Here is a 20046-nt window from a genome sequence, read left to right as displayed (position 1 = left end):
ACCCGGCAGGTGTGCCCCCTCAGCCTCTGCACCCGGGCACATGCCCTGGATGCCCCCCCCCCCCCTCGCTAGGCCCCTGGATAGGCCTGTGAATATAGTATGTCCCAGTCTGCTAACACAATGTCACACAGCAATAGGGAAAGTGCAGCCCTAATCCCACTTTCCATGCCTACTTGCACGATCACCCTAAGCAGTGACCCACAACTGGTCGACAGTCCCTACGCTGAATAAGTGCAAGGAAACCCACAAAGACAAGAACGGAGACAATGGGGCAAGAGAGGTCAGACTACCCGGGTCAAAACCAGGTGGTAGCAACAATACAGAATCACCAGAAGCTGAGCGCATTGAGGAGAAATACCAAGGTCATCGCCAGAGAGTCAAAGCCAAACCAAAATCAGGAGCACAGGGAGAGTCAGACGGGCAGCGTCAAAACAAGGTAGTCAGTACTATGCCAGAATAGCAGTCGGGGGAGCAGGGAACATAAAATTTACAGGCAGTGCAGGTGCCCGAATTAAATAGTCCACTGGCTGGGATCGCACGCCGAACCCTCAGAACGCCGGGAGCTCCCATGTGCTGGCGTGGTGACGTCCTGGGGCCCTGGAAACAGTGCAATTGGTCTATATCCATCCCTGGTCATCCAATGATTCTGTGTTCATCCCTGGTGATCCAGCAGTTCTCAGTTTATCACTGGTAATCCAGTGGTTTTCTATTCCTGCCCGTTAGTCCAGTTGTTCTTTATTCCTCCCTGGTGTGTTATTGGTTCTTCATTGATCCCTGATGATCCAGTTATTCTGTGTCCGTGGTTATCCAGTGGTTCTGTATGCGTGGTGATCCAGTGGTTAGGTATTCATCCCTGGTTATCCAGCTGTTCTTTATTCATTATTGGTGTTCCAGTGGTTTTCTATACATCCGTTATGATCTATTGGTTCTCTATTACTCTCTGGTGACCCAGTGGTTCTGTTTACCTGGTGATTCAATGATTCTGTATTCTTCCCTGGTTGTTCAGTTGTTTTCTATTCGCCCCTGGTGGTCTAGTGGTTCTGTAAATATCCCTGGTGATCATGTGGCTCCCTTTTCCTCCCCGATGATCTAGTGGTTCTGTATATATCCCAGGTAAACCAGTGGTTCTCTCTTCAACCCTGGTGATCCAGTGGTTCACTATTCTTCCCTGGAACTGTAATCATCCCTGGTGATCAACAGGTTCTCTATTACTCTCTGGTAAACCAGTGGTTCTCTCTTCATCCCTGGTGATCTGGTGGTTTGCTATTCCTCCCTGGTTCTGTATTCATCCCTGGAGATCCAGTGGTTCTGTATTCATCCCTGGTTGTCCAGGTGTTTTCTAGTTGTCCCTGGTGATCTAGTGATTCTGTAAATATCCCTAATGATCCTGTGGCTCTCTATTCCTCCCTGATGATCTAGTTATATTCATCCTTGGTTGTCCAGTGGTTCTCTCTTAATCCCTGGTTGTCCAGTGATTCTCTCTTAATCCCTGGTTGTCCAGTGGTTCTCTCTCCATACCTGGTGGTCCAGTGGTTCTCTCTTCACTCTTGGTTGTCCAATGGTTCTCTCTTCATCCCTGGTTCTCCAGTGGTTCTCTCTTCACCCCTGGTTGTCCACTGGTTCTCTCTTCATACCTGGTGGTCCGGTGGTTCTCTCTTCATCCCTGGTTGTCCAGTAGTTCTCTCTTCACCCCGGTTGTCTAGTGGTTCTCTCTTTATACCTGGTGTTCCGGTGGTTCTCCCTTCATCCCTGGTAATCCGGGGGTTTGGTATTCATCGCTGGTTGTCCAGTGGTTCTCTCTTCATACCTGGCGGTCCGGTGGTTCTCTCTTCATACCTGGTGGTCCGGTGGTTTAGTATTCATCGCTAGTTGTCCAGGTGTTTTTTATTCGTCCCTGGTGATCCAGTGGTGTAGAATATCACTTTTCGGTAGATATCCTAAAAAAGTTTTCCGGTTTTATATACACTGCTCAAAAAAATAAAGGGAACACAAAAATAACACATCCTAGATCTAAATTAATTTAATATTCTTCTGAAATACGTTGTTCTTTACATAGTTGAATGTGCTGACAACAAAATCACACAAAAATAAAAAAATGGAAATCTAATTTTTCAACCCACGGAGGTCTGGATTTGGAGTCACACTCAAAATTAAAGTGGAAAAACACACTACAGGCTGATCCAACTTTGATGTAATATCCTTAAAACAAGTCAAAATGAGGCTCAGTAGTGTGTGTGGCCTCCACGTGCCTGTATGACCTCCCTACAACGCCTGTGCATGCTCCTGATGAGGTGGCGGACGGTCTCCTGAGGGATCTCCTCCCAGACCTGGACTAAAGCATCTGCCAACTCCTGGACAGTCTGTGGTGCAACGTGACGTTGGTGGCTAGAGCGAGACATGATGTCCCAAATTTGCTCAATTGGATTTAGGTCTGGGGAACGGGCGGGCCAGTCCATAGCATCAATGCCTTCGTCTTGCAGGAACTGCTGACACACTCCAGCCACATGAGGTCTAGCATTGTCTTGCATTAGGAGGAACCCAGGGCCAACCGCACCAGCATATGGTCTCACAAGGGGTCTGAAGATCTCATCTCGGTGCCTAATGGCAGTCAGGCTACCTCTGGCGAGCACATGGAGGGCTGTGCGGCCCTCCAAAGAAATGCCACCCCACACCATTACTGACCCAATGCCAAACCGGTCATGCTGGAGGATGTTGCAGGCAGCAGAACGTTCTCCACGGCGTCTCAAGACTCTGTCACGTCTGTCACATGTGCTCAGTGTGAACCTGCTTTCATCTGTGAAGAGCACAGGGCGCCAGTGGCAAATTTGCCAATCTTGGTGTTCTCTGGCAAATGCCAAACGTCCTGCACGGTGTTGGGCTGCAAGCACAACCCCCACCTGTGGACGTCGGGCCCTCATATCACCCTCATGGAGTCTGTTTCTGACCGTTTGAGCAGACACATGCACATTTGTGGCCTGCTGGAGGTCATTTTGCAGGGCTCTGGCAGTGCTCCTCCTGTTCCTCGTTGCACAAAGGCGGAGGTAGCGGTCCTCCTGCTGGGTTGTTGCCCTCCTACGGCCTCCTCCACATCTCCTGATGTACTGGCCTGTCTCCTGGTAGCGCCTCCATGCTCTGGACACTACGCTGACAGACACAGCAAACCTTCTTGCCACAGCTCGCATTGATGTGCCATCCTGGATAAGCTGCACTACCTGAGCCACTTGTGTGGGTTGTAGACTCCGTCTCATACTACCACTAGAGTGAAAGCACCGCCAGCATTCAAAAGTGACCAAAACATCAGCCAGGAAGCATAGGAACGGAGAAGTGGTCTGTGGTCACCACCTGCAGAACCACTCCTTTATTGGGGGTGTCTTGCTAATTGCCTATAATTTCCACCTGTTGTCTATCCCATTTGCACAACAGCATGTGAAATTGATTGTCACTCAGTGTTGCTTCCTAAGTGGACAGTTTGATTTCACAGAAGTGTGATTGACTTGGAGTTACATTGTGTTGTTTAAGTGTTCCCTTTATTTTTTTTGAGCAGTGTACATTAAGGCCACTAGTTGTATAGTGAAGACTTCCTTGTCTCTCTATTATCCTCTGTGTATCAGTTCTCTCAGATTCCAAGACCTTATACTGCCGTCTCTAGAGAGACAACCTGCTCCTTTCTGGAGGAGAGCTCTTCCATACTATTTCTCAGAGAGCATTTCTTGTAAGAATCCCTAAGACAAGTGGAGGAGAAATAGTTCCTGCCACACAACAGACTCTGAGTGCTCTTAAAGGAGAAGCGTCGTTTGTAGCAGAAGCTGTTCTCAGTGTAACATTGTGTCCTCTTTATTCTTATTTTTCAGGGGTCAAGAAGAGAACCAAAGTCATCAAAAATAACCCCAACCCTATCTGGAATGAGGTGAGTGGAGCGTAACATGGAGCAAAGTGCAGTCGCTGCCTTGTCATCAACAATACAAGTAGATATACCAGCCCAGCCGACAGCATCACATAGGCTTAGATACACTGAACAGTATCACACATGATAGGCTTAGATACACTAAGCAGTATCACACATGATAGACTTAGATACACTAAGCAGTATCACACATGATGGGCTTAGATACACTAAGCAGTATCACACATGATGGGCTTAGATACACTAAGCAGTATCACACATGATGGGCTTAGAGACACCAGAAAGTATCACATATGATAGGGTTACATACATTTGGCAGTATCACACAAGATAGGCTTAGATACAGTAGTTTAGTGGAAATTCTCACAGATGATACACTGACAGTATCATGCATACTATGCTGAGATACACTGACTAACGCCACACACGACACTCAGCAGTACAGTATTTTGCAGAGGATTAGATACACTAACTCAAGAGCAAAGTATCACATAGGAATAGATACACTGGCTCAGCAAGACAGTATCACACAGGATTAGATACACTGACTCAGCAAGACAGTATGAAACAGGAATGGATACGCTGACTGAGGAACACAGTATCACACAGGATTAGATACACTAAGCAACAAAGTATCGCACATGCAAAACATACTGACTGAGCAACACAGTATCACACAGGATTAGACACAGTGGCACAGAAACACAGTACCACCCAAGATTAGATACACTGACTCAGCAACATGCGGGATTAGATACACACTGACTCAGCTATACAGTATCACACGGGATTAGATACACTGAATCAGCAACACAATATCACACATGATTAGATACACTGACTCAAAAACACAATAAAACACAGGAATATATACAGTGATGCAGCAGCAAAGTATCGCACAAGATTAGATACACCGGCTCAGTAACACAGTATCACACAGGATTAGATATACTGGATCAGAAATATAGTATCACACAGGATTAGATACCCCTGCTCAGTAATGTGGTATCACACAGGATTAGCTACACCTGCTCAAAAATATAGTATCATGCAGGATTAGATACATGTGCTTAGTAAACTGGTATCACACAGGATTAGATACACCTCACCCTTCTGATTTGTACATTGGATATGCTGTAGGTAGCATTCTTCATCGTCTGCTCTTTGCCCTCCAGGGCTTTGAATGGGATCTGAAGGGCGTTCCCCTGGACACTACTGCCGAGCTTCATGCTGCCGTCAAGGACCATGAGACAATGGGAAGGAACCGGTAATGTAAAGAGTCAATGTCAGAGACGAGATCAGTGCCACCAGTCACTGAGGATCAGGGGGGCACTTACTTTTCTGCTATGTGACCACACAGGTTCCTGTTGTCCTGCATTGGGGCAGATTTACGTTGACCACCAGATCTATCACAGGGGCTCAGAAGCCAAGCCACTCCCTCCCAGCTATGCCACTCCCTCCCTGCTAAGCCACTCCCTCTCTGCAAAGCCACCACCTCACTACTAAGCCACTCCCTAACCACTAAGCCACACCCTTTTTTGCTAGGACAAGCTTCCAAAGCAGGACACGGATAATTATTTTTTGGCTTGCTTGTTTCATAAATATATATATACACTAGCTGAAGGACCCGGCTTCGCTCGGGTATATTTAATCTATTTAATTTAATGTTTGTGTGTGTCGTTAAAAGATATCAACACTATCCACTATAACAGTGACTGCCACAGCCCCCCACCCCTTAACACTGACCCCCCCCCCACAGTGCCCCATCCCTTAAAATTGGACCTCCACAGCAGCCCACCCCCTTAACTTTGACCTTTACAGCAGCCTTCCTCTTAAACAGTGACTTTCACAGCATACCACCTCCTTGACGGTGACCTCCACAGGGGCCCGCACCCTTAACAGTGGCTTTCACTGGATTGGGGGTGTGTCCTTTCAACAATCTCAGTCAGCTGAGGAGTGGGAGGGGGCGTAGCCTAAACGGATCGATGGCTTGTACTTTTGAACAGCTCACTCTAAGTGTGAGCTGCAGGGAAAAAGTCACCCTCCCTCCCACCCTTGCAGCTGACAGAAGTTGATTTTTACCTTAATTTTTTCAATCCCCGTTGGCTCAGGAGTGGGAGGGGCGTGGCCTAATCAGATCAGAGGCGTGGCTTAGCAGGACCTGGGGGTGGGGTTTTACATCTTTTGAGGGTGGACACATTGTGGCAGGGGGCGTGTCTGGGCTCCTTCCTGCAAGAGTGACACCCCTCCGGGCACCTTACTGGCTCATTTGCATACCAAATAAACTGGATTTTCAGAGGATAAAAACATCTATCGCTGGAACAAAGGCACATCTGGAAATAAGGCACTAAGTGCTATTAGGCCAAGGCTTTACTGCCATAGCAATTATCCTGGTCACAGATTTCCTTTAAAGCTCTCCTACAGCAGTGAAGATAAATGGCTGGGTTGTTATGGAAACCTGGAGCAAAACTGTATGTGGAGACTAAGGGCCTGCGAGCTTCTATTGGCTGATAAGGGTCATGTGACCAAGCTTCTATTGGCTAATGCATTTTTGGGGAATATCTCAGGAACGGTACGTCCTAGAAAGCTGAGACCAGGTCTAAAACCTTCCTGGACACCTGATGTACCTGTGTGCCAAATTTCGTGATTGTAAATGCGACGGTGCGGATTCCATTAGCGGACACACACACACACACACTCAGCTTTATATATTAGATAGATAGCGGCTCACCCCTCTCACCAATTGGATCTAGGTGCTCTTGTTTATGGACTACCCCAAAGTCCAGAGAAGAGAAAAAAATCGATAATAATATTAGTAACAGGCACTCTACCACCCAAAACTGTATTAAAAACTGTATTTTATTGGACAGAAATGAACCAAAAAGGACCACTAATAAATAGAAAATTAAAATTAAAAATAAATAATAAAATACTATACAAAGTATAAGGTTTAATTGCAATTTGGCTACATTCATTGAAAAAAACCTCTTTAAAAAATCAAGATAAAACAGAGAGGTTGCAAATCATGTAGATGGAGTGTTCACTTCGTCCTTCTCTGTTCTATATCCAGTTCATCCTACAATTACACTGTTCCACTTGGTTAAATGATATTGTATCCAAGGGTCTATTGATAAGTAGAGATGTCCCGAATAGTTCGCCGGCAAATAGTTCCCGGCGAACATAGCTTGTTCGCGTTCGCCGCAGCGGGGCGAACATATGCGATGTTCGGTCCGCCGCCTATTCGTCATCATTGAGTAAACTTTGACCCTGTACCTCACAGTCAGCAGACACATTCCAGCCAATCAGCAGCAGACCCTCCCACCTCCTGGACAGCATCCATTTTAGATTCATTCGGAAGCTGCAGTCTCAGTGAGAGGAGGGACAGTGCGGCTGCTGCTGATTCAATAGGGAAAGCGTTAGCTAGGGCAGTGTTCTGTGTCCACTACAGTCCTGAAGGACTCATCTGATCTCTGCTGTAAGGACAGCACCCCAAAAAGCCCTATTTAGGGCTAGAACATCAGTCTGCTTTTTTTTCTTTTCCTGTGTAATCAAATTGCAGTTGCCTGCCAGCGCGTGTGTCAGGCTCACAGCCCTGCTGCAAGTGCATAGTGTCAGCAGTGCAACTCATATCTGGTGTCACAGTAGATTACATTTAAAGAAAAAAACTATCTGGCGGCACATTAGATTGCACGCGCAGTGCCCCAAATTGGAAGTAGGAGGACCGACCAAGCATCTTTTTCCATCTCCCGGTTCCTAAAATCTATTCCATATACACGTCCCCTGATAGGGGACGTAACAGGAATTAAACTGATAGGAATAGTACTACTTAACACACCTTATAATAACGCAGAGAGAGGAGTCTAAAGAAGAGGCGTCAGAGGAGGAAGGTGGCTTTGAGGAGGTGGAAGACCAACCACAGCAGGCGTCCCAGGGGGCTTGTTGTCACCTTTCGGGGACCCTTGGTGTTGTACGTGGCTGGGTGGAGGAAGAGACCTTCAATGACGTCAGTGAGGACAAGGAACGGGACATGGCTAGCTTGGTATCCAACCTTGTGCAAATGGGGAGTTTGCGGTTGTGCAAATGGACTGTGAAGCGGGCGTAACCCTAACACTACCTGATTGATACAACATTATACCTGATGTTTTAAAGCACGTTATTCCAAACAATTTAGGAATGTCAGGTGATTTATGCCCTTTATGGATTAAAACCAGACTCTGCGTCAACTATGTAATTTTCCATGGGAGTTTCGCCATGGACCCCCCTCCGGCATGCCACAGTCCAGGTGTTAGTTACCTTGAAACAAGTTTTCCATCACTACTGTGGCCAGAAAGAGTCCCTGTGGGTTTTAAAATTTGCCTGCCTATTGAAGTCTATGGCGGTTTGCCCGGTTCGCCAGTTCGCAAACATTTGCAAAAATTCAGCGTTCGCCGTTCGCAAATGGAAAGTTTTATGTTCGCGACATCTCTATTGATAAGGCTCTGTCATATCCAAGTAACAATCCATAGAATGTTATAAAACGTCACTTATAGGCAGTGTTCATACCCGTATGGGGTTCATATATGATTGAGTTTATCGGTTAGTAATAATCAAAATTGATTAGATAATTAGTTCCATTCGTGATCATAAACACTTGATCGTTACTAATCATTGTTCACAATTCTTCATATCTTTGCCTCTTTCTTTTCACAAAAGAGATAATATCGTACTGTACCTCTAAGGTGATGTTCTACTGAGTTTTACCGTGATGATGGCTTCTGTGGAGGAGATCCCCGGCAAGAACGCTCGTGTCTCGCTCCCCGATGGAAGCGTCCGGCTCCTTGTGTCTCGAACTGTAAGTTGCCTGTGTTCGGCGTGTCACGTGTTGCTCGGCGTGTCACATGGCGTCCCACATGTTAGGTTTGCAAGCCGAGCCTCCGATTCAGCGCGCTGTCTCGGTATAACTTCAAACCTTGTTAGGGAAGTATTACATGACAGGTTGTTATGGCTCCGTACTGTAAGGATACCATTTAGAGTGTTATAGATCTGCCATACGCGTTTCGGAGCACCCTGCTCCTTCATCAGTGACTAGTTCTCATGCCCCGTACATTTGTGCCTTTTATATCCCTAATGGGGGTAGAGTAACACTTTTTCATTCAGATGGATAAATGAGGTGAACTGGATCTCCATGCTTAGAAGATAAGGAAATAGATTATCTTCTATAGTGTCACATATTGTATAAATAACGTATCAAGGGTTTTCTTCTATACATAAACATATAAAAACAATAATACAAAAATACAAGAGACAGTTATGAAAAACGCACAAAAACGCATCATTAACGCAGATTTAATACATCTTCATCTATTATTTTAAAATCTCTTATCATTCATTTGTTATTCTATTAGTCTTTTTTTCTTTCTTTTCTAGACTTATGTATAAAAGATAAAATTATATATACAAAACACTGTTGCGTTTTTGATGCGTTTCCGATTTATTGTTCTTTTTCTCCAATATAATTCTCCCTCATACCAGACTAAACAATATGTGGACTGATGGATGATTATATACAGGTTCAAAGAATGTATAAAATGGGGAAAATAATATTGTGTCCCAATTTCTGCTTGTCGTCATATTAATATACTGTAGTTTTCTCATCTAGGTCATATTCAAATGAGGGAGTTCTCAGGGTGAACACTGGGGTTTGGGGGCCCCCGGAGACAAGATTGAGGTGCTGGTGGACATACAGTGAGGAACAGAAGTATTTGAACACCCTGCGATTTTGCAAGTTCTCCCACTTAGAAATCATGGAGGGGTCTGAAATTCACATTGTAGGTGCATTCCCGCTCTGAGAGACAGAATAATAAAATAAAAAAAACAGGAACTCACATTGTATGATTTTTAAATAATTTCTTTGTCTTGCACTGCTGAACATAAGTATTTGAACACCTGAGAAAATCAGTGTTAATATTTGGTACAGAAGCCTTTGTAATTACAGAGGTCAAACGTTTCCTGTAGTCCTTGACCAGGTTTGCACACACTGCAGCAGGGGTTGTGTCCCGCTCCTCCACACAGATCTCCTCTAGATCTGTCAGGTTTCAGGGCTGTCGCTGAGCAACACAGAGTTTCAGCTCCCTCCAAAGATGTTCTATTGGATTTAGGTCTGGAGACTGGCTAGGCCACTCCAGAACCTTGATATGCTTCTTCCGGAGCCGCTCCTTGGTTATCCTGGCTGTGTGCTTCGGGTCATTGGAAGACCCAGCCACGACCCATCTTCAATGCTCTGACTGAGGGAAGGAGGTTGTTGCTCAAAATCTCACAATAAATGGCCCCATTCATCCTCTCCTTAATACAGTGCAGTCGTCCTGTCCCCCCCCCCCCAAAGCATGATGTTACCCCCCCATGCTTCACAGTAAGGATGGTGTTCTTGAGATGCAACTCATCCTTCTTTTTCCTCCAAACACGATGAGTGAAGTTGAGACCAAAAAGTTCTACTTTGGTCTCATCTGACCACATGACTTTCTCCCCGGCCTCCTCTGGATCATCCAGATGGTCATTGGCAAACTTCAGACGGGCCTGGACATGTGATGACTTGAGCAGGGGAACCTTCCGTGCAATGCATGATTTGAAACCATGACGGCGTAGTGTTCTACTGACAGTGACCTTTGAAACGGTGGTCCCAGCTCTCTTCATGTCATTGACCAGCTCCTCCCTTGTAGTTCTGGGCTGATTCCTCACCTTTCTTATCATCAGTAATACTCCACGAGGTGAGATCTTGCATGGAGCCCCAGTCTGAGAGAGACTGACAGTCTTTTTTAGCCTCTTCCATTTTCTAACAATTGCTCCAACAGTTGATCTATTTTCACCAAGCTGCTTGGCAATTGCCCCGTAGCCCTTTCCAGCCTTGTGGAGGTCCACAATTTTGTATCTGGTGTCTTCTGACAGCTCTTTGGTCTTGCCCATGGTAGTAGTCTGACTGACTGTGGGGTGGACAGGTGCTACTAAGTTAGATTAATGAGTGGAGTAGAGGTGGACTTTTTAAAGGCACAGTAACAGGTCTTTGAGAGACAGAATTCTTGCTGTTTCTCAAATGTTCAAATACTTATGTTCAGCATTGCAAGACAAATAAATTCTTTAAAAATCATACAATGTGGGAATGCATCTACAATGTGAATTTCAGACCGCTCCATGATTTTTAAGTGAGAGAACTTGCTAAATCGCAGGGTGTTCAAATACTTCTGTTCCTGTAAGTCTAGAAAAGAAAGAAAAAAAGACTAATAGAGTAACAAATGAATGATAAGAGATTTTAAAATAATAGATAAATCTGTGTTAATGATGTGTTTTTGTGCGTTTTTCATAACTGTCTCTTGTATTTTTGTATTATTGTTTTTATATGTTTATGTATAGAAGAAAACCCTTGATACGTTATTTATACAATATGTGACACTGTTACTCTGCCCCCATTAGGGATATAAAAGGCACAAATGTGTGGGGCATGAGAACTAGCCACTGATGAAGGAGCAGGGTGCTCCGAAACGCGTATGGCAGAACTATAACACTCTAAAGGACATCCTTACAGTACGGAGCCATAACAACCTGTCATGTAATACTTCCCTAACAAGGATTGAAGTTATACCGAGACAGCGCGCTGAATCGGAGGCTCGGCTTGCAAACCTAACACGTGGGACGCCACGTGACACTCCGAGCAACACGTGACACGCCGAACACAGGCAACTTACAGTTCGAGACACAAGGAGCCGGACGCTTCCATCGGGGAGCGAGACACGAGCGTTCTTGCCGGGGATCTCCTCCACAGAAGCCATCATCACGGTAAAACTCAGTAGAACATCACCTTACAGGTATGATATTATCTGTTTTGTGAAACGAAAGAGGCAAAGATATGAAGAATTGTGAACAATGATTAGTAACGATCAAGTGTTTATGATCACGAATGGAACTAATTATCTAATCAACTTTGATTATTACTAACCCATAAACTCAATCATATATGAACCCCATACGGTTATGAACACTGCCTATAAGTGACGTTTTTTTTTAACATTCTATGAACTGGTATTCTATGGATTTTTGTTACTTGGATATGACAGAGCCTTATCAATTGACCCTTGGATACAACATCATTTAACCAAGTGGAACAGTGTAATTGTTGGATGAACTGGATATAGAACAGAGAAGGACGTATTGAACACTCCATCTACATGATTTGCAACCTCTCTGTTTTATTAGTGGTCCTTTTTTGTTCATTTCTGTTTAATGAAACACAGTTTTTAATACAGTTCTGGGTGGTAGAGTGCCTGTTACTAATATTATGTTTCAAAAATATGTCTAAAATGAGACATGCCCAGAAGTGCCAAAAATGTGCCAAATTTTGATATAAACTATGGAAGAATTTAGGAGCAACTGTAATAGTAAATGTGAGCCATGAGAATAACAATCAAAACTAGGAGTCCTCCATCATTTCGAGGCTGTCCCTCTAGAGATGACTCCCTATACTGGTGGCAGATTGACCTGACCTAAGATCTCGCAGACCGCGATAATATATACCATGATACTAACCAGAACCCATTCATTGTTTCAGTTATGCAAAAATAGCTGAGAAGTTACAGGGGGGTGGAATACTTTTTCACAAAACTGTAGATAGGTATGATATAGTACAGTGATGTCTGATGACCTCACATAAATGCAGCGGGTGTGTAATGACACCAGAGAGATCACGCCGGGGTGACGGTTGGGCGCTGCTCTGCCCACTGGTGGTTTTTATTAGGGAGGAGACATTACCCAGTATTGTCCAGTTTTATATGTATTCCCGTTGACTTCCTCATATTTATTTATATCCTCAGATTTCTTAACTCTTGTAATTTCCTGAATTATGCATGGAACACGAGCGCCAGGATGAGTCATCACCCTGTGTCCCCCCTACTAATACTGCGCAGTGTGCAACATTCTCATTCACTAGATAAAAGAATAGATTTACATGAGGATACTAATCAGAAATGTACTCATCTGAGAAAAGGGACGATTATCACGCATGCTGCCAGATACTGCACACAAATATAATTACTATAATACTGCTCCTATGTATAAGAATATAACTACTATAATACTGCTCCTATGTACAAGAATATAACTACTATAATACTGCTCCTATGTACAAGAATATAACTACTATAATACTGCTCCTATGTACAAGAATATAACTACTATAATACTGCCTCCTATGTACAAGAATATAACTACTATAATACTGCTCCTATGTACAAGAATATAACTACTATAATACTGCCTCCTATGTACAAGAATATAACTACTATAATACTGCTCCTATGTACAAGAATATAACTACTATAATACTGCTCCTATGTACAACAATATAACTACTATAATACTGCTCCTATGTACAAGAATATAACTACTATAATACTGCTCCTATGTATAAGAATATAACTACTATAATACTGCTCCTATGTACAAGAATATAACTACTATAATACTGCTCCTATGTACAGGAATATAACTACTATAATACTGCTCCTATGTATAAGAATATAACTACTATAATACTGCCCCTATGTACAAGAATATAACTACTATAATACTGCTCCTATGTACAAGAATATAACTACTATAATACTGCCTCCTATGTACAAGAGTGCAGATTATTTAGTATTTAAGTATTTTCAGGTCTGATTGTACCGTACACCATACCCTATATCCTCATACATGCTTCCAGTGATTGTTTATTTGCTGCGTTTTGTGAGTTTATTGTGTAGTGAAAATAGAAGAGATTCATGCGGTTGATGTCTTCATGGCCACCGTGCCAGTGACAATGCAGGCTCCTACCGGTATTTTGCTGACTGTCTCTCAGGATGTGGGGGATTCTGACGTTTTCCTATTATTGCATCACTTGTGGTTGTGACCAGCCATATATATAGTAAATTCCCTAGAACACAAGCTGGTCACACCCCTGCCTCTACAGACCTCAACCAGAACTTCCCTAATAGACAAGAGGAAGCTCTGCGATCATGAACGTGACCCAACTCTGGAATGACTGGATCAGAGCTGATGAAGAGAGAGCATGGCAGCTGGGTCCACCAGTCCTTCTAGACAAAAAGTTCACACTTCAGTTATTTGGTCAGTTATTTCCATCGGTGATTTTGAGCCAAAACCAGTAGTGAAGCCTAGAGATAAGTTATGATGGAAAGATCTGCCTCTGTTCTGTGCTTTTGACCCGCACCTAGTTTTGGCTAACATCAACTGATGACCATCTAAGGATACTTTCACACCAGCGTTTTTACTGGATCCGGCAGGGTTCAGCAAAAAAGCTTCCGTTACTGATTATACAACTGGAACGGATCCTTTTGTATTATCTTTAACATAGCAAGGATGGATCCATCATGAACTCCATTCAAAGTCAATGGGGGGCAGATCAGTTTTCTATTGTGGCAGATTGTGGCAGAGAAAACTGATCCGTCCCCATTGACTTGCACTGTGGGTCATGACGGATCTGTCTTGCTCCGCATCCCAGGACGGAAAGCAAACAGCAGCATACTGCTCTCCAGTATGAGAACAGAACAGAATGCATTTTGGAGCACTCCATTTTGTTCAGTTACGTTTTGTCCTCATTGACAATGAATGGGGACAAAATGGAAGCGTTTTTTTTTTTTTCGGTATTGAGACCCTATGACGGATCTCAATACCGGAAAATATTGACGCTAGTGTGAAAGTAGCCTAAGACAGTGTTCTCCAAACTTTTTCTCTCCGACTGTTGCAAGTCTACATTGTCATCAGGCCCTGACCTGATTGTTTTTGTAGTTTTAGAACAAGAAGAGGGCCTCAAGTTGGAGACCATTGTTCTAGAGCCAGCTACAGTGCATTCAGAACGTCTTCAGACTCTTTCACATTTTGTTCTGTTGCTTCTCGTGCTGAAATTATAAAAATTCTGCTTTTAATACCTCATAACGAGAAAGTGAGAACACAATGATAGATATCTTTACTAATTTATTGAAAAGGAAAAACTACCATCTTGCATTGACAGAAGTATTCACACACCTTTTTCAGGACTTAGTTAAAGCCCCTTTGGCAGTGATTACAGCCTCCAGTTTTCTTGGGGATGATGCCACAAGGTTTGCACACCTAGATTTGGGTACTTTCTGCCATTCTTCTTGGCAGATGCTCTCCAGCTCTGTCAGGTTGGGTCTGGACTGTCAGTGGACAGCCATCTGCAGGTCTCTTCAGAGATGTTCCATTGGGTTCAGGTCAAGGCTCTGGCTGGACCACTCAAGGACATTCACAGAGGTGTCTGTCCCTCAGCCGCTCCTGTGTTGTCTTGGCTGTGTGCTTAGGGTCATTGTCTTGTTAGAAGGTGAACCTTCAGCCAAGTTTGAGGTTTTCATTAAGAATATCTCTGTATTTTGCTCTATTCAGCTTTCCCTCAAACCTGACCAGTCTCCCCATCCCCCACAGCATGATGCTGCCACCACCATGCTTCACTGTAGGGATGGTATTGGGCAGGTGATGAGCAGTGCCTGGTTTCCTCCAGATTTCCTTACAGGATCTTTGTAGCTCAGCCAGAGTGACCATTGGGTTCTTGGTCACCTCCCTTACCAAGGCTCTTCTCCCCCAATTACTTAGTTTGGTGGGGCGGCTAGCTCTAGGAAGAGTCCTGGTTGTTGCAAACTTCTTCCATTTAAGAATTATGGACGCCACTGTGCTCTTTGGAACTTTCAGTGCAGCAAAAAAATTTTTGGCCACTTCTCCAGATTTGTGCCTCCACAGAAGAGCTCTACGGGCAGTTCTTTCCTCCTCATGGCTTTCCTTTTACTCTCATATGCATTGTCTGCTGTTAAACCATCTGAAAGATGATGAACCATCAGATGTTACATCTGAAAAATTATCTACAAAAATGGGATGCCCCTAGACCTAAATGTCAAGTGTCATAGTCAAGGGTCTGAATACTTATGTCCATGAGAAAAATTTGTTTTTCCTTTTTAAAAATTTTGCAAACAATGGGGAAAACTTTTCTTTTTTTTAATTATACCACAAGACAGCAACATAACAAACCTCGTTCATCATACGAACAATTTTTTAGCAATGATCTTAGCGATTATCTTCTGGTGTAATAGGGCCTTACGAGGTGAAGAGTCACAACTATTTGGCAGTTCAAGGTTTGAGACCATTGATCCAGGACCTACTGTAGCTTCCTTATATAAGTCTTGTAAGCAGTAAAATTTCGTCACAACTCTAGAGCCACATGTTAGGGACCATTGCTCTAAGGCTGCTTCTTTAGGTCCTTCTAGGAGTTTTAGGGGGTCATGTACTAAGCTGAAATATACCTAAATTAGGCTTATTTCAGGCGCAGATGGTGGCACAGCGGTTAGTTGTGCCGATATCTGCAACTTCGCCCTGCTCACGCCAGTTCTAAAATTGTGGGCGTGACGTGGGTGGGGATGGGCCGGAAGGCCCGTCTCATTGACCATTTTCTACACCTGTTTTAGGCTACTTTCACACTAGCGTTAATATTTGATCCTATGACGGATCTCAATACTGGGAAAAAACGCTTCAGTTTTTACCCCATTAATTGTCAATGGGGACAAAACTTAACTGAACAGAACGGAATGCTCTAAAATGCATTCCGTTCCGTTCTCATACCGGAGAGCAAACCACAGCATGCAGAGGTTTGTTTTCGATCCTGGGATGCGGAGTAAAATGGATCCGTACCCATTGACTTGCATTGTGGGTCATGATGGATCCGTTTTGGGTATGTTAAAGATAATACAACCGGATCCGTTCATAACGGATGCAGATGGTTGTATTATCACTAACGGAAGGGTTTTTGCTGAGCCCTGCCGGATCCAGCAAAAACACTGGTGTGAAAGTAGCCTTAGGCGTACAAAATGGTCTAAACGTAAGACAGTTAGGAAGCTGGTGTAGATTTAGAACTGGCGCTGGATGCGCCGAAATTATGGATCTAAAGCGCCAGTCTTAATAAATCTGCCCCTTAGTTTCTAAGCAGCTGGAGAGTTTGAAGAGCACTAATTTAAGATCTACTCGGAACTGATTATCTAGTACCTGCTTAGATTTGCATTTTTGCAACAACTGGAAAGCCACAGGTTGGAAACCATTGAAATAGGACCTTTGATGTCCTGCTTATCTAGGTCCTAGTTAAAGTTGTAGTTTCAGAAAGAGTGGAGGGCCACAAGTTTAAGACCAGATAGGGTCTTCTTATGTACTATAGGTCCTACTCAGAGTAGTTTTATGCCAACTCGAGATTCAAGGATTGGAGACCTGTTTATCTAGGTCCTACTAGGAGCTGAAGAACTACAGGTTGGAAACTTTTGAACTAGGACCTTCTACTGCCTTATTATCTAGGTCTTGACTGAATATGCAGTTTTCCAACAAATGGGGGCTGCAGTTTTAAGACCATTCTTCTAGAACCTGATACTCTCTGCTTATTGAGGTGCTGTTAGGCAGTGGAATTTCATAACAACTGGAGAATCAAGGGTTTGGGACCTGATTATCTTTACAACTACTGGAGAGTCACAGTTTGGAGAACATTGCTCTATGACCCATTAAGGGGCATACACAGATTTCATAGGACCCTCCCTATAACAAAAGTACACATACAATAGTCACTACCAGATAACACAAGCGCAACTCTCAAGATGAGTTTTTTTATTAATCTGAAAAAAAATTAATAAAAAAGTTGCCCTCCACCTCACCCACTTTATTTGAGTTCTGTGTGAGAAAAAGTGGAATTGGTGCTTCATAAATATGGTGCTCGTTCTGAACACAGACAACAGGCATAATATATTGATAAATCCACTTTCCTTCTATTACAGAGCTGGCTGCCTGCAGCCACCATTAGGAGGGCTAAGTGCATAGGAATTTATACAGTTACCATTTACTGGAATGGAAGCTGAAATAATGTTTTTGCATTAAGATCTCCCTAGTGTTTTCGTGTTGGGAAAAGAAGGAATTCAGCGTCAGGGCCCTCCTCTCCCTAGGGCCCCTAGCAATTGCATGGTCTGCCTCCATTAAAGGCATGTCACTGGATCTGCTAGGGTTTCCATATCTAGGTCCTGCTAGGACTTGTTTTACGTCAACTGGAGAATCAAGGATTGTAGACCTGTTAATTTCAGTCCTCCTAGGATATGAAGATTCACAACTACTGGAGAGTCACAGGTTGGAAACGACTGATTCAGGACCAGCTGTGGCTTTCTTATCTAGGTCCCGACTAAACTTTTAGTTTCATAACAAGTAGAGAGCCACAGGTTTAAGACCATTGTTCTAGAATCTCATAGGGTCTTCATATCTAAGTTCTGCTAGACAACTGGAGAACTTCAAGTTGGAGACTATTGATCTAAGACCTGCTATGTCCTGTTTATCTAGGTGACCATTGATCTTTAACCTACTAGGGCTACATTTCCTTGTCCTGCTAAGAGTTGAAGGTTCACAACATCTGGAGAGTTACAGGTTGGGGACCACTGAGCTAGGACAAGCAATGGCCTTCTAAAGTAGGGTCTTTAGGGAAATGTAGTTTCACAACAGATGGAAAGACCCTGCAATAAAGATGGCCCCAGCAACTAATCTTTGCATGATCTGATATCATACATATGATAGACATTGGTTCAGCAGAACATTATATGTGAAAAAGAAGGCCTTCAGTAGACCTTAGTTGCTGTTAAATTGTGTAATCTTTTTTTATCATATAATGGAAGAAGCTTCAGTTACCAGTTTTGGTGAGTGGTGGAGGCGTGTTGAGCAGATATCCCTTCCTCTGGCTGTAGATGTTGATTGATATTTATAGATTTTCTTATTTTGCTCATAAATGGTTAAGGGTTTGCTCTAAATGTTCCTTGGTCATCACTAATCAATCACTAAAATAATAAGATACATTATCATATATGGCCTCTTAACAACCAGCATGGCGATGAGAAAAATAATTTGAAATTGTTCAAATGTGGGAATATTTTGTGACCGAATGTCAACCAACCAGAGTAACATAATAACATAGTATATAAGGCTGAAAAAAGACATTTGTCCATCCAGTTCGGCCTGTTATCCTGCAAGTTGATCTAGAGGAAGGCAAAAAAAAAAGCCCTGTGAGGTAGAAGCCAATTTTCCTCACTTTAGGGGAAAAAATTCCTGGATCAACGACCCCTCTAGTAACTATAGCCTGTAATATTATTACACTGCAGAAATACATCCAGGCCCCTCCTGAACTCTTTTAGTGAACTCACCATCGCCACCTCCTCAGGCAGAGAGTTCCATAGTCTCACTGCTCTTACCGTAAAGAATCCTCTTCTATGTTTGTGTACAAACCTTCTTTCCTCCAGACGCAGAGGATGTCCCCTCGTCACAGTCACAGTCCTGGGGATAAATAGATGATGGGAGAGATCTCTGTACTGACCCCTGATATATTTATACATAGTAATTAGATCTCCCCTCAGTCGTCTTTTTCTAAAGTGAATAACCCTAATGTTGATAATCTTTCAGGGTACTGTAGTTGCCCCATTCCAGTTATTACTTTAGTTGCCCTCCTCTGTACCCTCCCCAGCTCTGCTATGTCTGCCTTGTTCACAGGAGCCCAGAACTGTACACAGTCCTCCATGTGTGGTCTGACTAGTGATGTGTAAATGGGTAGGATTATGTTCTCATCACCGGCATCTATGCCCCTTTTGATGCAACCCATTATCTTATTGGCCTTGGCAGCAGCTGCCTGACACTGGTATTTACTGCTTAGTTTGCGGCTCACCAAAATTCCTAGGTCCTTTTCCATGTCAGTGTTACCGAGTGTTTTACCATTTAGTATGTACGGGTGACTTGCATTATTCCTTCCCATGTGCATAACTTTACATTTGTCAGTGATAAACCTCATCTGCCACTTATCTGCCCAAGCCTCCAATCTATCTAGATCCCTCTGTAGTAGTATACTGTCCTCTGTAGTATATATACAGTATACTGTCCTCTGTAGTATATATACAGTATACTGTCCTCTGTAGTATATATACAGTATACTGTCCTCTGTAGTATATATAGTATACTGTCCTCTGTAGTATATATACAGTATACTGTCCTCTGTAGTATATATACAGTATACTGTCCTCTGTAGTGTATATATACAGTATACTGTCCTCTGTAGTATA

At 43.4% G+C, this 20046-nt stretch overlaps 1 protein-coding gene across 7 annotated transcripts in view; it reads left to right on the top strand.

Moving 5' to 3' along the window:
• DYSF (dysferlin) overlaps window positions 1-20046 on the top strand; it is a 317684-nt gene that overhangs the window by 30926 nt on the left and 266712 nt on the right. For all 7 annotated transcript variants that reach the window (XM_040419360.1, XM_040419355.1, XM_040419359.1 and 4 more), the window contains exons 2-3: window positions 3852-3907; window positions 5080-5171. In XM_040419360.1, the coding sequence (XP_040275294.1) occupies window positions 3852-3907; window positions 5080-5171 (148 nt within the window). The remainder of the gene's footprint in view (window positions 1-3851; window positions 3908-5079; window positions 5172-20046) is intronic.

This window comes from Bufo bufo, chromosome 2 (genome assembly GCF_905171765.1).
Source record: "Bufo bufo chromosome 2, aBufBuf1.1, whole genome shotgun sequence".
Taxonomy (NCBI): Eukaryota; Metazoa; Chordata; class Amphibia; order Anura; family Bufonidae; genus Bufo; species Bufo bufo.
The sequence above is the reverse complement of the archived record's forward strand: the minus strand, read 5'-3'. Positions and strand labels throughout refer to the sequence as shown.